The sequence below is a fragment of the Psammomys obesus genome, unplaced genomic scaffold, assembly GCF_907164565.1.
Source record: "Psammomys obesus unplaced genomic scaffold, mPsaObe1.curated_primary_1811, whole genome shotgun sequence".
Taxonomy (NCBI): domain Eukaryota; kingdom Metazoa; phylum Chordata; class Mammalia; order Rodentia; family Muridae; genus Psammomys; species Psammomys obesus.
The window spans coordinates 483,824-505,817 of NW_026594311.1; the positions used below are offsets into that span (position 1 = coordinate 483,824).

Here is a 21,994-nt window from a genome sequence, read left to right on the forward strand (position 1 = left end):
AGACAGCAAAGGCACAGGCAAACACCCACCACTCGAGAGGCAACCTATCCACAAGTTCCCCACACAGACCACACTCCAAGTGTTTTACTGTTCTCTGATGTTTTGATGCTTTTGGTATTTTTGAGAAAGTCTCAATATATATATATAGGCCTGGCTGGCCTTGAATCGTTCATGATCAAGATCCTGCCTGTCTCCCAAGATTGCAGGCTGCACGCACCACCACCCTGGCTGTCTGTCTGTTTTATTCTGCCCACTGGTGACTAAACCTTATTATACATGCCAGGTAAGTGTTCTACCACCAAGCCACATCCTTAGCCATGTATGTATATAGTATTATGCATATATTTATGTATTACGTATGTATTTATTTATTGGTTTTTCAAGACAGGGTTTCTCTGGAGCCCTGGCTGTGCTAGAACTCTGTAGACCAAGCTGACCTTGGACTGGAGATCTGCCTGCCTCTGCCTCCCAAGTGCTGGGATTAAAGGCATGCTCCACCACCACCTATCTCTAGCCCTGTAATTTTGGTTTGGTTTAAGTTTTTGGTTCTTTGACACAAGGTTTCCCCAGGCAGGACTGAAATTTACTGAGCTGCTAAGGATGACTCTGAACTCCTGATATTCCTGACTCTACCCACAAAGTACTAGGATTACAGGCATGCACCACACATCAACAAGGATTTTTTGCTGCGACTGAATCCTGGCTTTGGGAAAGTTCAAATCGGAAGTTCCCAGGAGGGTTTGATGATACCCTATGTAATTAAGCCAAAAGCAGGTCACCAGTTAGACAAGTTGTAAAGCCACAGTAAAGATCCTGGGGTCACCAGATGATGTTTAGACTTTAAATGCTAATGCCCTTATCTTGTGACATACTAAAAATCCAGTGGTTCCCCAAACCACTGGATAACTTTCATCTACTTATAAATCAACTCCACATTCCAACCAGTGATAGAAGGCAGACCAGCTACTATCTGAGACTTGAAACAAAAGAAGTGATTGAGAGCAGAGACCAGAAGGTAACTTTTTTTTTTGGGGGGGGGGGTTGAGAGGGGAAGCAGGGTTTCTCTGTGTTGTCCTGGACTTGCTTTGTATACCAGGCTGGTCTCAAACTCAGAGATCCGCCTGCCTCTGCCTCCCTGAGTGCTAGGCTTACAGGCGTGCACCACTGTGCCTGGCCAGAAGGTAACTTTTAAGGATAGAATTATTTTCAATATCTCTTTGAAAGATCCCCGGAGGGTATCTTCCGTCTGAGACACCCCCTCCCAAGGAACAACGAGGCCATTCGGATGCAAACAGCAAGAGGCTTTTATTTTGATACATGGGTACCCGGGGCAGCAGAGTCATTTGGAGGACTTTGCGCGCCCCCTGGGTGGAAAGCTGGGGTTTTTATAGGGTTTTAGAGCAGAAGCGCTGGTACAGAAGCAAGAGGCATGGTTACAGGGGGCTGATTGGTACGTTTACATGAGACCACGGTTTGCGTCAAAGTTTGGCAGAGACACCAAGATTTCAGGAACTGGGTGGTCAAAATGGTCATGATGACCCCTTGACGTGGCCCGCCACCTGTTGTTTTTCTTAGGACCCTTATCTTAACTGGAACAGTCTCACAGATATCCATGAGGGTGATTAACACAAACTGTTTTTATAGCTCAACTGGGGCAGCCTGACCGCAGATATCCCAAGTGGGTGACACAGCTGGGTTTCTTAGTAATTTTTCAGTTTTCCATTTAGCCTTCAGAGTTTTACAAAACAGTGGTGTCCCACAAAATGGCGTTAGCTATGTTTAACTTAGGGTGAGGCAGGGGTCTTTCATCTTGATGGCTGTATTATTAAATATAGAATTCACTAAACAGCACATTGATGGATTACAAGGTAATATGAGGAAGATTATATATAATATATTCCATTGTGTGAATATCCAGTTTGTTCATTTTTTTTTGCTCAGTGACAAGTAGACTGTGTCCAGGCTTTGCTTGTGAGCAGGACTGCCATGAACATCCTTCACAGGTACACTGGCATGCCTGTCTGAGTTTCTCTTGAATTAATCCTTAGCACTGTAGTAACTGAGTTAGAGGACAGTGTATGTTCAGTTACAGGAGACAAACTGTTTTCCAAAGTAGTTGTGATAGTTGGTCTGAGGTGTCCATAAGACTGAATTAAGGCCTCAGACTGGTGAAACACATCAGTACATCTATAGGGATGTTTCCAGAGAGGACTGGCACGTGGGAAGGCGACTAGTGAGAAAAAGATCCACCCTGACCTTGAGTGGGCCCTCAAAAAAGCAAACTGCCCAGATGGTGAAGGCATGTGTGGAGAAGGCAACACTCCAGCCAGCAAGTCTCTTCCTGCTCCGAGTGATACTGCCTACCACCATGGCTGCCCACTGACCTCAGACTGCTCAGCTCTTCAACACTGATTCAACAGCAGCAACCTTCCAGGAAGCTTCCAGACTTCAGCGTTGGACTGAAATGCCTCAGGCATCCTTGGGAACCTAGTTCTCTCTCACCTCTTTGTGCAGATGGCCATTCTTTGGTGGGCTACCCAGCCTCTTTCCAATCCAACACATGCCACACATACACGTATGTGTATGTGTGCACACCTTGTGAATAACTTGAATAGTTTTGGCTCTTCCCACTTTCTTTATCCCTCCTTTATTGCCATTCTTTTTGTCTTTCATGCCTTCCCTACTAATCCTTATTTGGGTATTAGAAGTATCCATTGAAGGGCTGGAGAGATGGCTCAGCAGTTACAAACACTTGCTCCTCTTCCAGAGGTCCTGAGTTCAATTCCCAGCAAAACCACATGGTGGTTCACAATCATCTGTAATGGAATCTGATTCCCTCTTCTGGTGTGCATGAAAACAGAGCACTCTCATATACATGAATTAAATAAATATATAAAAAAGAAGTAGACATTGAGAAGGATATTAGCAGAGGTTAGGACATCTCCTTTCTCGAGATTTGTATTATAAGTAAGGGCCCTGGAAGACCTTCCAGATTTTAAATCAAGAGAAGCTAGTAAGATAGAACTCCAGGGAAGATGCTCTGAGAGGGACCCTCACCAGCCTCTATTCATGGCACGTAATCACTGCCTGCTGTTTACTCTATACTTTGTATTGCTAAAGCTGAGAGATCTTTGGTGTCTGGGTTTCGCCGTATAGCCTCTTTCTTGGCTATCCACCTGGTGGATATATGTAACCTGCATGCAGTTACATATATAAGCAATGCTGACACTACAAGATGCCTTCTTTTCACAAACGTTATAAAACAACTAGCATGCAAGTCAGCACATTATATAATGTCACCCCAAAACACTACGTATGAGGTAAAGCTCTGCTACACTGTAAGAATTTTGACAGATTTAGAGCTGGGCCACAGACTAGAAATAAAAACATTTAAAATATCAGGAAATTCCTAAGTGCTTGGAAAGTGAAAGGAGGCAGGCTGCCATTCTGAAGATGAGGAAATCCAATTATTTCCCAGTCCCGACCATATCTCTAACAGCTCCATGGCTGTCACACAGGAATTCACAGAACACCTGCTGTTACGTGAAGAAATAAAGGAAGAAACATACAAAAACACTATGTACCAGAAGCAGCTTTTGCAGTCACACCTGAAGGAAAGCCAGAAGCATTCAGCTTAGAAAAGCTTTCTCAACGTAAGAGGATTACCAACAGTTTTAGTTACGTATTCCTTAAATTAGATCCTGTGCCATATGGAGACACTTGGGAGGCTGGTGGGCCTGTGGGCTCATAAACTGGAACTCCGCAGTGTGGGAGGGCTGGAGGCCTGGGCTGGGCACTCTGGAGAGAGTGCTTGGCAGTGTCAGCTGACACACAGAACCATAATGGAACTCAGACTGGTGTGATGTGTCCAACTACAGGCCCTCCCTCAAAGCACTTCAACAACTTTATTGGCTAAATGTTTCTTCCCAACTTTACAGCTTGGACTATGAGATTATTCACTGATAGTGTCTAAATCTCTAATGAAATAGAAGCCTTGGTAGAGCTACAAGACAGAAGTGAGAGTATGAGTTAGAAACCGGCTGACATACAAAGTGAATAAAGTATAATTAATAAAAATAAAAGAAACCGGCTGACAATCCACAGTTGGGCAGCAGTCCCGTTTATAACCCTCTTTACAAAAACGAGCAGGATGGAGACATGCCTTAGGATGCATCTCTTCTGCTGGTCTCAGTTTCACTTCCTCCGACCGCCACTGTCTTCCTACTTCGGGGACAGGCCAACACTATGGCAGCCTTTGCATTTTGCAGAAGTACATAGGCCCAAAATTGGCCATAAGGTTTGGTATTACCAGCTCCCCAACCAGGCAGGATGGGAAGAAAAAGAATGTGTCCGTGAAAAGCTTTCGGAAGTGAGACAGGTCTTCCACTTGAACATTGATGCTGTACTGATTAGCCAGAAGCTCAATGGCACCTTGCACCACATACTCATTCTGTAAGTGTGACAGTGAGCAAGTGGAATAGACAACATGACCTCCCGGTTTGGTGGCAAGGAGTCCAGCCCTGAAACCAAGAAGAAGAAGAAGCGATGACTAATAAACCTCTCAGAAGTGAGAGAGCAACCTGGGGCTGAAAACACGAGCAGGGCAGTCCACCACCCGACGGAGTAGCAGAAGACAAGCTTTCCTCGAGGGGACCTTGTCTTTTCGGTTCTTGCTTTTCTTTTTACTTTGTGAGACATGACCCTGTTACATAGCACAGAGTAGTCTCCAAGCTGTCATCCTCCTACTTCAGCCTTTCAAGTACTAGGATTGAGGCCATGCCACCACACCCAGCTCTAGAAAGCCTCCTTACAGGAACCCTTTGATGGGCCTGGAGAGACTGCTCAGCAGTTAGGAACATACGCTGCTCTCAGTGGAGAGCCCAAGTTCAGTAGCCAGCACCCATGTCAAAATTTCCTGTAACTCCAAGTCCAGTGGGATTCAAGATCTTTGACACCTACACTCCATATGCACATACCTACACAAAGACATACATGCATACACATAATTAAAAATAATAAAAAATAAACCTTAAAAAAAAATAACAATCCTTTGAAGCCTGATTCTGGTTATGAACTAAACCCCGATGTTGGCTGTCAACTGAATTCTCTCCTCAGTCATAGAGACCCCTGGCGCTTAAGCTCCCTCCCCTTTGTCTCCTCTTTTTTTCCTTCCTTTCTCTTTCTCTTCTACCTTTTTCTATTTATTTCTTACCCCCACCCTCCACCTCCCGAGGTTTCACTGAGTAGCCTTGGCTGACTTGGAACTCATAATCTAGACCACACTGGCCTCAAACTCAGAGATCCTTCTGCATTTGCTTCCCAAGTTCTGGGATTAAAGGCATGTACCATGCCTGGCTTCATTCTATCTAGCTATTCTATCTATTCCTTCTTTCTATTGATCTGTCTATCTATCTGGTCATTTAGTTAATTTCAAGTCAGGATTTCTCTGTGTAGCCTTGGCTGTCCTGAACTTGCTTGCATACCAGGCTGACCTCAAACTCACAGCGACCACTTGCCTCTGCCTCCCTGAGTGCTGGGATTAAAGGTGTGAACCACCATGCCTGGCTTCTCTTTAAAATAAATAAATAAATAAATAAATAAATAAATAAATAAATAAATAAATAAATAAATAAATAAATAGATGTAGCAGTTCCTTTCCTTTAAAAAAAAAAAAAAAAGCTAACTACTTATTTTATGTGTATGTGTGTGCCTGACTATATGGCTATGTACCACATTCGTGTAAGAGCCCATGGAGGTCAGAAGAGGCATCAGATCCCCTGTATGGAGTTACAGATGGTCATGAGCAGCCGTGTAAGTTCTGGGAACCAATCCTGGGTCCTCTGCAAGAGCAAACAGTGCTCTTAACTGCGGAGCCTTCTCTCCAGCCACTTTCTCTCTTTCTCTCAGATAGGGTCTCACTATGCTACCCACGTTAGCACCGAGGAAGACGCGACTCCTAGACTCAAGCTATCCTACCTCAACTTCCCAAAAAGATAGACCATACCTGACAGACTCTGCCTTTCAAAAGTGTGAAAGTCACTGGCATTAAGGGTAAAATGGTGAGGCAGTACAGCTATTATTCTAGAAAGGACCATCTCATGAAGCCTGTCACCTCCACACAAATCTCCAGCCAAGACTCTTCTGCGTGATGGCCTTGGCATGCTTCCAGGGCCCAGGCAAGACCTCAGGTGACTGGACTCTAAAGTCTGAGATCCGTAACCATGCCACTCACGCGAGAAGCTGCACCTGCAGCGTGGGCAACATCTGCCGCTCCTTCTTCCTTGACCGCTGAAAGATGTTGTTCTCTTCCTCATGAAGGGCGTGGCGGTCTGTGGTGCATGGCACGTCCACCAACACCTGCCCAGAGTGTTAAGAGAGAAAGCATTAGAGCTCCTTCTAACTTAAGTCAGTTTAGGCCTCCTCCAAGTTTGAAGGTAACCTAGGCTACAGTTTTCCAGGCCAGCCAGGGGTACAGAGTAAAATCCCGTGTCAAAAATTAAAATTAGGGGTCTGGAGAGATGGCTCAGAGGTTAAGAGCATTGGCTGCCCTTCCAAAGGTCCTGAGTTCAATTCCCAGCAACCACATGGTGGCTCACAATCATCTATAATGAGATCTGGTGCCCTCTTCTGGCTTGCAGGTGTACATACAGGCAGAACACTGTATACATAATAAATAAATCAATCTTTTTAAAAATTTAAAATTAAATTAAATTAAATCTATGCATGGTAGTACACACTTAGCATTCCAGCACTTGAGAGATGGAGGCAGGAGAATCAGGACCCACAGCCAGCCTCAGCTTACACAGTGAGTCTGGGGCTAGCCTAGGTTTCATGAGACCCTGTTTTAAAACAAAAGCCGCATGTAAGTAATTGTAATTACACAGCTAATAGCAACCTAGAAAAAAAAATCTTAGTACTTTAAGGCTCTGTCCTTGGCTATTTACTGAAAACATCCAATTTATATCTGATACTGAGTTCACATCCCATCAGATGGTTCACCTGTAACTTCCAGTTCTAGAAGGATTGTAGTTATGGCCTCTCTCTCTCTCTCTCTCTCTCTCTCTCTCTCTCTCACACACACACACACACACACACACACATACACACACACTGTAGCAAAGGCTGGCCTTGAACTAATTTTCCTGCCTCAGCTTCCCAAGGGATTACAATTATGCACTGTCATACCTGGTTTCCAGTATTTTAAAGTGAGAAACACAAAACCACTCAGTTTATTAGCAGTCTTTTCTATACTAGGCACTTGAGACAGACAACAAATATTTTAAATATCCCTATATGCATGTTTGAAAAAGGTAAAATCATCTTTGGAAAGATATTTTTGGCAAAGTAGAAACATAGAGTTGAAAGGGTTAGACTAACTTTGTAACCTGTATGTCTTCTAAAGCCTATAGTTTTGAGTTTTAGGTTCAGGTTAAGCTAAAGCCTCTTAGTACCCTATCTATGAGGACAGATAGAAAAAAAGGCAAGCAAGCAATGACCTTCACTCAGCAAAAAGAAAAACTCCTGTCTTTGAGGTAGCATTTCTTAGCAACAAACCCAGACTTCTTCTGAGTAGCTTTTGACCTGCAGCCAAAAGTCCGCAGCCCCTAATCTTCAAGGATGAGCTAACCACCCCCACCTTAAATTGCAGCTGCATCCACACTTGACAGGACTGGCCAAGCTTGAGCACCTAAGACTAACCAATTATCTTACTTTATAGCTTCCTCATCCAATCCTAAATTGCCAAGACTGCAACTTCAAATCTCCCACAATTTTTCTTTTAAAAACCTAAAGGCCTTTGTCTCCTGGTGCCACTCTTTGCTGACCGGCAGGGGTGACCCCATTGCGCAATGGTTAATAAACCTCTTGCTTTTGCAAGGAGTCGTGGTCTGGGGGAGTTTCTGGGAAGGGCATGATCTTGAACTCGAGCTGTGAGACCCCAGTGTAAGTAAGTGTAAGGTCAAACACAGGTCAAAGTGTAAGTAACCCCCAAAAACCTTCCGGCTAGCAGGTCACGAAGCCGGCACTCCAGTCCAAGGAGACTGATCCCAAAATGCCAGGTCTCACCCATATGCCATGCAGTCTACAGATTTTCTTTTTTAAAATTTTGGTTTTTCAAGACAAAGTTTCTCTGTGTAGCCCTGGCTGTCCTGGAATTCATTCAGTAGACCAGGCTGGCCTCAAACTCAGAGATCCGCCTCCTTTTGCCTCCTGAGTGCTGGGATTGAAAGCTGTGCATACCACTACTGCCCGGCTATATTCTTTGTCCATTTTATATATTTGTACAATAGATAGTGGTCATAAAGCATGTTAAACAAGTGACTTTATAGTATGTAGTGAGAATCTTGTAATTTTGGTTTCTTTAAAAAACACAGAAATGGGCTGGAGAGATAATTCAGAGGTTAAGAGCACTGGCTGCTCTTCCAGAGGTCCTGAGTTCAAATCCCAGAAACCACATGGTATCTCAAAACCATCTATAATGAAATCTGGTGCACACTTCTGACATGCAGACATACATGTAATCAGAACACTGTATACATAACAAATAAATAAATCTTTTTAAAAAAACACAGAAATATTATGGAAACGTGTTCATTTTGCCAGCTGTAGACAGTTTCTGTGAGTGTGCGACCTTTGGAATTCTGGAAACTTTTCAGAAGATATATAAATGCTAGAGCCCCAATGGGTGGGTTGCTGGCTGGTGGGTGGCTGCTGTTGTTTGTTAAGCAGTCGTGCACAAAGAAATGAGAGTTAGATATTCTAAAGATCAAACTTGCCCCAAGAAACTCAATGTCCCTAATCAGCAGGAAGTATTCTAAGGATAAAGTCAACCCCTTTCTCTTCTATCCTTTCTCTCTGATCCAGTGTTAGGGGGTTGAAAATGGAAGAAAGGATATGGAAAATGTTAGAATTAAAAGGAACCCACAAAGTAGCAAAAATGCATGGTTACAAGAGTATGCTAATTGAAAGAAAATAACTATGGGCTGGTGAGATGGTTCACTGGTTAAGAGTCCTCCTGGCTTTTTTAGAGGACCCAGGCTCAGTTCCCAGAATCCACATACATGTACACAACTGCCCGTAATTCCAGTCCAAAGAATCTGACTCCCTCTCTTCTGACCCCTGAGGGCACCAGGCACGCATGTGGTACACACATATATGAAGGTTAAACAACCATACACATAAAAATTAAATAAATAAATCTAAAAGGTTTTTTTAAAGGAAATAAATAACTTTAAAATATTAAGAGTTTCAGCCAGGCAATAGTGGCGCACACTGTTAATCATAGCGCTCAGGGAGGCAGAGGCAGGTGGATCTTTGTGAGTTTGAAGACAGCCTGGTCTGCAAAGTGAGTCCAGGACAGCTAAAAACCCTGTCTTGAAAACTTAAAAAAAAAAAAAAGGTTTTCTTAAACTCTGTCAAAATCTCAACTGATAGAAACCATTAACCAGAAGTTTTACTTTAAAAGCATAAAACTAAAAAGGAAAGAACCTGAGGATATATTGATTAATTAAAAAGCTATAAAGCTATAGAGGTCAGAATGAATTGAACATACTGCCATTTCTATTAAGAAACTAACAAACTTATATTTTCATATACAAATTACATAAAGGCTATAAAAATCCTAATCTGCAGGAAGAGGAAGTAGATGGCTGTGTACAGGTCTAAAAAGAAAGCTTTACTTTTCACGATACCTGATACTCCTGAATTTTGCACTATGTCTTATATTAATATTCAGAAATAAATAAAACATTCTCATTCATACTCATCTTCGTGAAGACTTCCAAGCAACCCAGTGACTTCAGAAATAAATATGCCTAATAACTTTTTCCGCACTCAGTTAGGTTCAAATTATTTTTGCTGCCAACTATTTCTAATGAAAATAGTAACAAATCATCTAAGCTGAACTGAGAACTCTGCAAATAGCTCTTTCTCCAAATCACTCATGGAGAACTGTCTAGGTCCCAAACAGCCCCCACACATTCAAAAAACAGGGCTGTATCCCACCCCTGGAACCATTGATCAGAGCACAGAGGCAGAAATCACTCACCCTGTCATAGGTGTCCCCCTCCAGTTCTCCCCACTTCCTGCCATCCCATGAGGTGACTCGAACTTGATTCCCTTTCCTGATATCTTGAGGCACATAACTGTGAAGGACCTTCTGTAGTCTGCCTGTTCGGGAAGTGGAGAGATCGTTGGCAGCTAGATTGCCTGTGGAAATAAAGAGACTTCTGAGGCTGTGACTCGACAGTATATCACACCAACAAAAGGTGTTGATAGAAATGAAACCAATTCTCAGGTAGAACTAATAAACACAGACCCCAGAGACAGGGATATTTATTACATATGTGGTTCCAAATCAGTCACTCTGGAGCGGAGGCCACAGGACAAATATCTACCGAAAGGAAAAGTAACTTGACAAAGCAGATCAAGAAAGAGTATTTCTAAAGAAATATGGTCTCTCCCACTAACGGTCCCTTTATTCTGTGACAGGGTCCCTTTATTCTGTAGCCTAGACTGGCCGTGAATCTGTGATCATCCTGCCTCAATGCTAGGTTTACAGGCATACACTAGCCATGCTGATTTATAGCTGTTTGCTTTTGACAGAGGATAATGTTATTGTGCCTATACTGTCCTCAAACTTCTCAAGCAATTCAGTTTCAGCCACCTGAGAAGCTGGAAACACACGTGTGTGTCACTGTGCCTAGCTACCCAATCTCTTTGAAACATCTGCGTCTAAGTTAGGTTTCTGTTGGTGGGATAAATACCATGCAAAGGCAACTTGAGGAGAAAGGGTTTATTTCAGCTTACAGTTTCTGGTCCCTCATGGAGGGAAGTCAGAGCAGGAAGTCAAGGCCGAAAGCTGGAGGCAGAAACTGAAGCAGAGACCATGTAGGCTCTGCTTACCTGCCTGCTCCGTTTGTTTGCTTCAATACCCCTGGACCACCTTGCCCAGGGTGAGGCTGGGCCCTCCCTTATCAACAGTTACTTTAGAACTGCTGAGACACCTCTCCAACCTACAAGCAATTTGGATGGAGACCTTTTCTCAACTGAGGTTCCTTTTCCCAGATAACTCTAGCTTGTTGAAAAACAAACCAAACAGGACAATATGTCTCTCTTGGTCTTCGGTAGATACTATAGGTTATTACCCAGAATTTACTGTTATCTTACTCCTTAATAACAGAACCCCAACTTTATCAACAGAGGACAATGTACACCGAGAGAACACCTCTCCTAGCTTTCTTTTACAACTAAGTATGACTAAGTCACTAGGTTTGGCTAGTGAATTATAGACACAAATATCACGTGGAGTCTCTGGGAAAGCATGTCTAAAAGACTAACAATCATTTCCTTCCACCTCAAATCATAATGGGCTGGCTGAAGTTCTAGCAGCTATCTTATACCATGATATTGATTCTAAGAATGATGCCCAAACTAAAGCAAGGTGCAAAAATAAAAACAGCTTAAGTTCTTGATGACTGTGGAGCCTCCGTACCCATCCCTTGACTTCCTGGATATTGGAGGCTTTTCAGATAAGCATCTCATGTATGAGGGACACATTTCTCCTTTAAGTTACTTAGTTTTCTTGTCTATAAAACCAAACCTAATACTTACCATCTTGCACTCTCTCTTTTATATTTAAGTGTATGTACATTTGTGCAAGTGTATGCCTGCGGAAGCCAGAAGAGGGTATCAGATCCCCAGAGCTGAAGCTACAGGCCATTGTGAACTGCCTGATGTGGGTTCGGGGAATCAAGAGTTCATATCTGCTGAACCACCTCTCTAACCCACACCCTCTCTCTGACAGACATGAATTTAAGAAATACCAGGTTGATGTTAGTTCTACAATATGTAAAATGTTCCTGAAAGATTGCTGTTCAGGCATGGTGGCACATGCCTGTAATGCCATCACCTGGAAGGCTGAGGGAGTACAATCAAGAGCCTGAAGACAGGACTAAAAAATTGGGATCCCATCATTAGATTAAAAAAAAAAAAAAAAAAAAATCAAGTGGGCTGGTGAGATGGCTCAGTGGTTAAAAACATTGGGTGCTCTTCCAGAGGTCCTAAATTCAATTCCCAGCAACTGCATGGTGTCTCACAACCACCTATAAAGGGATCTGATGCCCTCTTCTGGCATGTAGCTGTATTTGCAGACAGAGCACTCCTACATTTAAAAAAAATACATACATACATAACTATGTGTGCCAAGCAGTGATGGTGCATGCCTTTAATGCCTTGGGAGGCAGAGGCCAGCCTGATCTACAGAGCAAGTTCTCTCCTCTCCTCTGATGGATTCTCACAGCTTATCACAGTACCCACGAGTGGCTCTCTTGCTCTTAACTCACTTGTTAAACTTGTGCCAACATCTTTTTTCTTTTCTTTTTGAACTTCCAGAGCCCGGCTAAGCTCAGATATGAAAATCACATTCCCTTGTGGTAACTTCTACTTTAAGGCTTTAAGCAAATAACTCATGGGCCTACCAAGAGGCTAGAGGCTGACTCAAATTACAAGGCAGCTTTGGAGTAACAAGAACAGAAGGTTCACCCCCAAAAGAAAGGCCCAGGCACATGGCTGGAGAAGCCCGGCTAAGCTCACATATGAAAATCACATTCCCTTGTGGTAACTTCTACTTTAAGGCAAGGCTCATTCCTAAAGTGAGCACTTAGGAATGCCAGGGTTACCTATGATTCCGAGACACATGAAGAAGCCTCAGCCTGTTCCCAAGAAATTCATATATATATATATATATATATATATATATATATATATATATATATATTCTTTGAGACAGGGTTTCTCTGTGTAGCCCTGGATGTCCCGGAATTCACTCTGTGGACCAGGCTGGCCTTGAACTCAGAGACCTGCCTACCTCTGCCTCCTGAGTGCTGGGACTAAAGGCGTGTGCCACCACTCAGCACAGGATTCACAATCTTGAGGAAGAAAACACACATCCACTAAAGCTCTGGGGAAAGGTTAATAGCGTCAGGGTGCTGACAGGTGATGCTCAGGACTTAAGAGCACAGGAAGAGGAGTCATCCTGAGCAAGCCAGCAGCAGCGACGGAGAATACTTTCTGGAGGTAGCATGCTTGTGCTAAGGCTTGAAAGCTAAAAGGATTTAGATAACATGTCTGGGGGACTCAAAAGAGAGAATGTAACACGAGCAAAGATAGCAGGTGTGCTGGAAGCATAAAAAACTCAAGAGAGGCATATAAAGCTGAAAATAGGGGTTGTCAGTACAAAGAAATGAGACTTTACCTTAGAGACAAATTAGCAAATGCAAAAGGGTAAGAGGATCATGTGATGAATTTATCAGAGATTTAATCTGCCTGCAGAAGCGTTCATCAGTCATTTTTCTTGACCAACTGACAATAAACTTAGTAGATATTATTATCCTTCTGCCCCTGGGACCAAACTTACCAAGTTCAGTGTGCCCTGACTAGGTGAAGTGGGGACCCCCACCCGCCCAAGATACCATGCCATTGACTTACGGCAACAGCCTGTCTGAAGCAATGCCAGTGTTTTCCCCCCAGGAGCTGCACACAGGTCAAGCACAGTGTCTCCATGCTGCAGACCGAGAGCCAGGACAGGGAGCAAAGAGGCAGCATCCATCAGGTAGTAGTCCATGACACCCAGGCTGCCAAGTCTGGAAGAGAGAAGACCATCACACCTACCAGGAGCCCTTTACGGCCAGTGAGCTCCACTGAGTAAAATGATTTCTCAGACACTCCCTCATTTGCCTATACAGTAACCACAGTGCTCATTCCTTCATCCATCTATATAATATCCACAGTGATCTAAAAACAACTAAGATCAAGGGCTCATGTATCCCAGGCTCAGCTCAAGCTTGGTAGGAGGATGAGAATGACACTGAACTTCAAATCCTCCACCAATAAACTGTTTGTGCCACCACACCTGGCTTATGCAATGTGGATGAAACCCAGGGTTCTGTGCTTCCTTAGTAAGCATTCTACCAATTAAGCTACATCCCCCATCCCTCAGCGGTCCTCTTCCAAGTAAATCAGTTTACTCCATATTAGCCCCACTAGCCACCTTAGCGATTCCTTCACTGAGTCACACAAACACCTCAGGCCTTTCAATTGTGGTGCCTTCTGTTGTAACACTCTTCATTTAACTATCCCTAATGTGCATCCGTACTTCTAGAAGGCATTGCCTCAAGCTGGCCTCTACAAAGCCATTCCCGGAGTAGTCTAAACAATAGCCTTTTCTTTCTATCACTTTGTGCCTCCAGATGCGCTATCTTACCTCTTTATTTCTGGTTTTTCAAGACAAGGTTTCTCTATGTAGCCTCAGCTGTCTTGAAACTCACTTTGTAGACCAGGCTGGCCTCAAACTCACAGAGATCCTCCAGCCACTGCCTCCCAAGGGCTAGAATTAAAGGTATGTACCACCATACCCGGCTCAATAATTTTTTTTAAAGCAATTGTTCCTCTCTTTGTGTGTTTGTGTGTGTGTATGTTTCCTTTATTTTCCCATATTAGAATGTAGCTCTGAAAGCGCAAAGATTCTGCCTACTTTGTTCCCCATACTATTCCTAAAACCTTAAAGAGTACCTAGTACACAGCAGAAACTCAAGTTTATTGGGTTACACATTAATATACAGAGTACTTCATTGATTCAAAAAGAAGGGTCATCAATTGTTCGCATGTTCACATTGGAACTACCTGAATTGGGCCTGATGAAGAAATCAGACGCTTTCATTAGGCAAAAATAAATAAATAAATAAAGAACATTCTAGGCAGAAGAGAAAAGAATGAGTAAGGTACAAAAGCATAAAACTCAAAGCTTCTTTAAGAATTAATGAGAAGGGCTGGAGAGATGTCTCAGCTGCTCTTTCAGAGAATCCAGCTCAACTCCTACCAAACACATGGTGGCTCACAACCTTCTCCAGAGCTCAGAGGTTAAGAGCACTGGTTGTTCTTTCAATGTCCTGAGTTCAATTCCCAGCAACCACTTGGTGGCTCACAACCATCTATAGTGAGATCTGGTATCCTCTTCTGAAATGCAGACACACATACACTATAAAAATAATAAATCTTAAAAAAAATACATATTAACAAGAGGACCAAGAAATGTGAGAAAGGCACAGAACTGCAAACATACAAGCCCACACAGCTCATAAAAGCCTCATGGTGTCTCTTCCCTCTCTCCTCCTTAGGCTGTCTGGTTCACTGTTTTGGGAATCTGCTAAAAGCAAGAGTCCTTAAAAAAAAAAAAATATATATATATATATATATATATATACACAAAACGTCACCGATATTACCAGGCTACTCCTAAATTCATGAAGCTGAGCTGCTTTATGAACTGCTCCCTCAGCTCCTGAGAGCCAGGCCCCAGTTATTCTTTGCACCTCAAATACAAAAGAGGGCAGATACTGTTTCTACCAGGGTGCTGGCAAAGGAGATAGTGCATGCTTGGCACGAAGACAGCACCTTGTCTCTCTATAAACACACCAGAAACACCAACAATCCTGATCCGTATTACAGAGGGCAGGAGCTGGGCTCTTCATGCCCACCTATAGCAGGCACTCAGGATGACCCTCAAGGTTCCAGGTCCTACCTGGCAGGAGGGAAGCGGCTGACATCCCCTCTGGAAAAGGTGAAGCATCGAAGGTTTGGGCTGCAATCCAGGGACCGAGTTGGAGAGAGGCGGCTCTCAGGCTCCAGCTCCTGGTGAGAGATGGCTTCATTCACAAAGTCTTTGGCATTCAGCTCCTTCAGCTTAGCACTCACACTATCCCAAGCAGCAAAATTATTGACCAGTGCACCGTACTTCTGCTCTGAGAGAAGACCGACGCGGATTGATGGCCAAAGATCCCCAAATTGTACACTGTAAGTCATGTCAAAATTTTGCAGAGCAAGACGGCTGGCGGGGAAGTGTGGTTCTGTGGTAGCCTAAAGGAGAAAGAGCAAGCATATTAATCTTCGCAGTCTAGACTCTCTCTCTCATCGTCTGACTTAGAAGCACCACGACCCAGGCAAACTGAGGAGGAAGGGCTTTGTTTCAGCCTACACTTGCAGGTGACTTCCACCACTGAGAGAAGCCGAGGCAGGAATTCAAACAGGGCAGGAACCGTAGGAGCTGACACAGAACCCGTGGATGGGTGCTGCTTACTGTCTTGCAAGGCCTGCTTTTCTATAGAACCCAGGACCAACAGCCCAGATATGACACCACGTACAATGGGCTGGGTCCTCCTCCCATCAATCACTAATTAAGAAAATGCCTTACAGCTGGATCTTATGTGTTGCAGGATATTTGATCTCACTGTGAACCTTGTGAACTGTAAAACCCTGTTTATTGTTTGGTTTGGTTGAGTCCTAATATACACCTCTAATCCAAGAGCTCTCTGTATACTGGATCTAATAAAGCTAACCTAGGTCAAGAGGCAGAGTTAGGAACTAGCTGACAAAAATTAAAGAGTAGGAGGGATTTTGAGTTGAGGGGTATTTAAGACAGCGTGGAGAAGTAGAAAAGGGGCTATTAGCTCAAGCTCTGGCTTTAGTTTAGGCTTCAGCTTTTCAGCTCTTCAGCTCTTCAGCTCCACAGCTCCTCAGCTACCTGGCTTTTTGGGCTTTGAACTAGCAAGGCTTCGGCCTTGGGTTTTTTGGCCTTTTCCTTCTGGGCTGTCAGTTGAGCTAGTGAGCCTGGGTTTTTTCCATTCAGACCTGAGCTGAGAAGGAAGGTCAGCTGGATGCTTTCCCTGCCTCTCTGAGCTAGCTGGTTTTCACCCCAGCACCTGGCTCCTGAATCCATGTTGGTAAAATAGAACAGTTGGGATTTTCTTCACTGTTCCTAAAAACACTTAAAGAGGCATTTTCTCACTCGAGGTTCCCTCCTTTCACATAACTCCAGCTTGTGTGAGGTTGACATATCTACAAACACCTCAGAGCCCCAAGGCAAATTCAAATCCACTCAGTATTCTCTCCTATCTTTGCATCCTGCCTCTGCCTGCCAAAAGAGGAATTGGGAGAGAGTGAAGTGCTAGCCTTCATATCACTGGATTGGGAAGGGACACAGTCAATGCTAGGCACAGTGGTGAACACTTGTAATCCCAGCACTCAGCAGGCCATGGCAGGAGGATCTAGAGTTCAAAGCTAGCCTTGGGTTCAAAAGCAAATCTGAGATGGGTTACACATCAAGAGGCTCCTAGTGAGATGGCTAAATGGGGAAAGGTTTTGACATTAAGCCTGACTACTTGAGTTTGGTCTTTACAGGGTAGAAGAAAAGAACTGATTCCTCTAAGTTGTCTGACCTCGCCAGGTGTACCACAGCACATATGTGCACACATCCATACCCTTAACAATAAATAAATGTCATTTCAAAAAAGTCTCCTATAATCCTACCACCTAGGCGTTAGAAGGGTTATTCTTGGCTACCTAGAGCTCAAGACAAACTGGGATACATGAGACTCTATCTCAAACACACAGCCAAACACAAAACACAAAGAAGAGTCTCAAAAAATAAAAGAGGGAGGTTGAAGGCTTGTGCTGAAATGTACCACACTGTGTGCTCAATGTGTGACAGCGCTTGCCTAGCACAAGCAATGCCCTAGGTTTGATAGCACTGCAAAGGAGGAAGGGGACTTAAAGGATTCCAGGGAGAACTCCTGAAAAAACTGTGAAGGCCCCGGGGAAACTTGAGGCTTTTTTCAAGACAGGGTTTTGTGTTGCCCTGGCTGTGCTGGAACTCGCTTTACAGACCGGGCTGGCCTCTTACTCAGAGATCTGCCCACCTCTGCCTCCCTAGAGCTGGGATTAAAGGTGTGTGCCACCACACCCAGCACTTTTCTTCTTTATAATCCTGCTTTCAAAAACTTGTTAAGAGTGCTCTACAGCAGCAGTGTTCAATAGGATACAAAATATCAACACCACCACCTTTCACATCTGATGGAGCACCTAGAGTCACTTACCTAAGATGATGCTGTGACTAGGCAGCACAATGCACAGAACCACAGAGATTGGAGAAGATTTCCCAGACCCCAGGAAGGCAGAAAGAGACAGTTCACAAAATCACAAGGTAGGAATTAAAGCAGACATAGAATGACTGCTATGGGCTGGCAGTGAAGGACTGAGATTATTAAAGAACTGAAGACTTCAGAAGAGAATTCCACAAGTCAGTCCTGGCTGCAACAACTGAGATACTATTGTGGCAGTCTTGTTACTGCAACTTCTGCCCTAGTCTAGGTTTTTGTTTCGGTCAGAACTTGTGTTCTGGTCATTTTTTCTTCTTCTTGTGGGGACTCTTGCTCCGACCACGACGTTTCTTATGCTGGGGACTCTTGCTCCGGCTCTGATTTTTACCACCTTTAGGACTCTTGCTTTTCTTCCGACCTCTGTTATGGTGACCTTTCTCACTTTGGGCCTCCTTGATGCTCAGGGAGGTATTCTCACTGGGTTCCTGAGTAAGGCTTTGGGGAGGACTACCACTCCGGCTCCGGCTTCGGCTTTTGCTCCGGCTTCGGCTTTTGCTCAGGCTCCTGCTTTGGCTCCTCTGACTCAGGCTCTCACTCCGGCTTCCACTCCGGCTTCTGCTCCGGCTTCCACTCCAGCTCCCGCTCCGGCTCAGGCTCCGGCTCTGACTCCTACTCTGGTGGGTACCCCTCCTTTGGGGACTCTTGCTTTTACTACGAAGCAAACTCTTATTCTGACTTTTTTGTTGGGTACACTGGCTCTCGCTCCTACCACATTCACTAATAATAATGGCTGAACTACAGCTTGCAGTAATGCTACAGGTGGATGTCTTGGATGAGGGCAAAGAAAAGCCATAGGGAATCTGGGGAGGATCTTTGTGTGGGACTGGAGAAGCCACAGCATAGGTATGAAAACCACAGGGAATAGTATTGGGGCAAAGCCGAGCTCGATGGACAACAGGTAAACATCGGGGGTCAAAGGGTGTTCTCAGAGGGATAAAAGAATAGATGTGGGTGGAACAAGGAGGCACCGCAGGCTTGCTGGGGGTTGGTGGTGGACCCCTGGGGACAGAGTAAGTGCCACAGGGAGGCACCACGGGCGGGTTAGGACACTGAGGGAGAGCTGTAGAATGATTTAGGAGACTGGAGAGTGGGAATGAGTGGGTGGTGGGGGGAATCACGGAGTACATATGAGTATTGCAGGGGGACACTGGAGGAGGCCTGCGAGGACTACTCTTGGAATATCTAGTAGGCAAGAGAGAATTGCAAGGCAGGCAGTGGGGATAGCAAGCAGGGGCAACAGCTTTGAGGATCTGCAGGCCCACAGCAGTCTCTTGGGGAAGTTCTTTTGGGCAGGGACTTGAAGCAGTTGTGATGGATGGCTCCACAAGAGGACTAGAGAGGCCAAAGGACTGGGAGATAGGCTGGGGAGAGGTGTTGCTCTTCTGGGACTTAGGATGGTCAAAAGAAGGGTGGTGCAGTGTGTTGCCCAGGGAGCGACACCTGTAGGGAACACGTCGTGATTCTGTAGACTTGGGGGACTTCACTTGAGGCGGGACTGGGGTAGGGACAGGGAGTTCACTATAACCTCTGGGTGATGGAGGTGGAGCTAAAAACTGGCTGCCCAGGGGAGGTGGGAAATAGAGGGAAGGGTAAGGACACTGAGCAAGAGGTGGTTCTGTGGGGCAGGGAGGACCAGAAATTACAGCACCTGGGGTTACCAAGAGGTAAGAGCTGCTCTCAGCCTCCCACGACAGAAAGGACTTGTGGAGACTCTGAGGCTGGGGTGAGCCAAGAGAACCAGTACTCTCAGGCGGGAGGTTGATAACACAGTATGGACCCCTAGAAGCAGCTATCTGGGACTCTGGGCAAAGATGAGAATAATGAAAAGTACCCTGTTGGGGTGCGATCGGGGAGCTAGATATGCCTGCCTGAGAAGAAAGTGGAGGGCCACAACCATTTTCCCCACCAGATACACCAAGCTGTGGTTTAGGTTCACAAGAGTCTGGAGGCTTAGGGTGGCCATGATAAGGGTTGCCAGTGGGTTGGGAAAGAAGAGGATCATTGTAACTTCTCTCCGAGGACCAGTGGGAGATCATGGGACCAGTTCTGTGAGAAATGGATGTAGAGGTTGGCAATCTAGATTCCACAGGTCGGTAAGCAAGGGGAGGTGAAATTTTAAGGCCAGTTATCAGGGGCTTGTGGGTAAGAAGAGGTGAAATTACGGCGTAATTTCCCTGGGACACTGGCATAAGGGAACTGGCAAGCACAGGACAAGTCTTCAAGGATATATGAGTGAGTTGAGGGGAGGTTACTGGGCTGTTTCTGAGGGGCTGATGAATGAGAGGTGGGGAAGTCGCTGGACTACTATAACAAGGGTACGGAGTTGGAGTACATGGCCGCTGAGGTCTTGGGGAACCGATCAAGTTGCAATAATGGTCCCGCTGATGAGAAGCGGGTGACCCCTGAAGGCTGAATTGGTCAAAACTAGGGGATGAACTAACCGGCTCTTGGCTGTACAGCCTTCCTAGGAGTGGAGAAAAGGGTTCAAAAGAACATCTCCCCTGTGGAGATGGGGGGGAGGACAGTATGGGCTGAGGTGGTGGGGAGGGAATCCGTCGGGGTAAGCAAGGAGAGGGAACGGTGAGGCAAGAGAAAGGCTCTCTAGAGTAAGGAGGGTTGGTAAACCTTTTGCCTGCATTTGGAGAAAGGCCAGCAGTACAGGAAAGGTGGTCGTTCAACTCTTTCCTGGGTGCCAAAGGAACCTCGTGAGCGAAAACAGGGCTAGATTCTTTCCGGCAGGACGACGGAGACCCAGAAGGGAAGGGGCAGTTGTTAGGACCTTTTGCTAGGGGTGAGGGTGCAGGGGCTGAAAGCTCAAGGAAGAAAGGAGGGGAAGAGGTCATGGGACGGGAGGGGTGAGGGAAAGAGGGAGGAAAGAAAAGGAGAAAGAAGGGGTGGGAAGGGCAAGATAAAGTTAAGCAAGAACAAGGAACACGAGGCGACATGTGACAACACCGAATGAAGGGGCAAGTGATGACTTAACAAAGAGGGGCGGAGTCAGGAGGCTGCTTACGTAACAGGAAGAGGAGGCAGAGGTGTGACAACAGCTGGGAGAAGGTTACGGTCCCTGGAGTGGGCGTCCCGAATGCAGCTGTGAATGGCAGAGAACACAAGGGCTGGACTGTCTTCCTCGAATGCCTCCCGCCAGACCTTACCCATTTCTTCTTATACCGGTGTCGCCGCGGGACCGGCGTGAAGTCCGCGAGTTTCAGCAGCTTCCGAACACCCCTTAATACGGGCGCAGCCATGTCAGCGGGCAACGCCAAGTAGCTCCGGCCGGAACCGCAGCTGCGCTCGCGCGAGTTCCGGGTCGGACTGCGCGCTGCTTAGAGTAACAGCGGCAAAAGGGGAGGAGCTAGGCTTGCGGCTCTCCACGGTCCCCGGGCTCATAGCCCCGGCCCCTCCGGGAGAACCCGAAGCGGGGGCTGTGAATCGTAAGAGGCTCCCAGGACAGGCAGGAAAAGCCTTCTGGGCTCAGACTGCGTGGAGTAGAGCAGTCTAATTTCGCCAAGGTAGAGCGAAATTAGACTGTGTACAGAAGCAGAATTTCAGGGGAGCCGTGGAAGCTTCCGTTTCAAGATCTGTTCTTTATATGTTCCTTTTCAAAACTATGTACTTATTTTTTTTTTTTTTTTTTCCCCTTGAGGCTCCAAGTTTGACTCCACCATTGAGGATTCCAGGGAGAGAAAGGAGTGGTCAGTATTTTTAACAATGATCGTCTGGCCGGGCATAGTGGCATATGAAAATAAAGTACTGAACATAAAGTAAGTCTTACTTAAATGAGCATTTGAGTTTCAGAAATTTTAGCTAACCAAATGAGGCCACGATGGGTCATGTCTTTAATCCAGCACTCCTGAGTCTGAGGCGCGTGTATGTCTTTGAGTTAGTTGGTCTATGGTCTACGGAGAACCGTAGAGTTCAAGGCCATCCAGGACTATCTAGTGAGATCCCTCATACCGATAACACAACAACAACAACAACAACAAAAAACAACCTATAATGTT

The 21,994-nt window shown here is 45.2% G+C and overlaps 1 protein-coding gene across 3 annotated transcripts; it reads right to left on the reverse strand.

Moving 5' to 3' along the window:
* Window positions 1-1,287: 1,287 nt before the first annotated feature.
* Nsun4 (NOP2/Sun RNA methyltransferase 4) lies at window positions 1,288-21,270 on the reverse strand. Of its 3 annotated transcripts, none has more exons than XM_055618564.1 (6): window positions 21,146-21,270; window positions 15,578-15,912; window positions 13,486-13,640; window positions 10,046-10,167; window positions 6,233-6,357; window positions 1,288-4,520 (listed from the first exon to the last, which is right to left on the reverse strand). In XM_055618564.1, exons 1-6 carry the CDS (start codon window positions 21,236-21,238, stop codon window positions 4,244-4,246), a joined length of 1,107 nt encoding a protein of 368 aa, XP_055474539.1. In that variant the 5' UTR covers window positions 21,239-21,270; the 3' UTR covers window positions 1,288-4,243. The 3 variants fall into 3 exon arrangements, with proteins under 3 accessions (XP_055474539.1, XP_055474538.1, XP_055474540.1); XM_055618563.1 differs by having other exon boundaries at window positions 10,046-10,206; XM_055618565.1 differs by lacking the exon at window positions 21,146-21,270 and adding an exon at window positions 21,004-21,056 and having other exon boundaries at window positions 10,046-10,206.
* Window positions 21,271-21,994: the final 724 nt, after the last annotated feature.

What these genes read in the sequence shown, in the direction of transcription:
- Nsun4 (XM_055618563.1), bottom strand. Translation starts at nt 21,238, where the DNA reads ATGGCTGCGCCCGTATTAAGGGGTGTTCGGAAGCTGCTGAAACTCGCG. An exon ending in ACCGGTATAAGAAGAAATGG is followed by an intron (nt 15,913 to 21,145) that starts GTAAGGTCTGGC and finishes TTTCTCCTTTAG; the next exon opens with GCTACCACAGAACCACACTT. An exon ending in GCTTCAGACAGGCTGTTGCC is followed by an intron (nt 10,207 to 13,485) that starts GTAAGTCAATGG and finishes TTATTTCCACAG; the next exon opens with GCAATCTAGCTGCCAACGAT.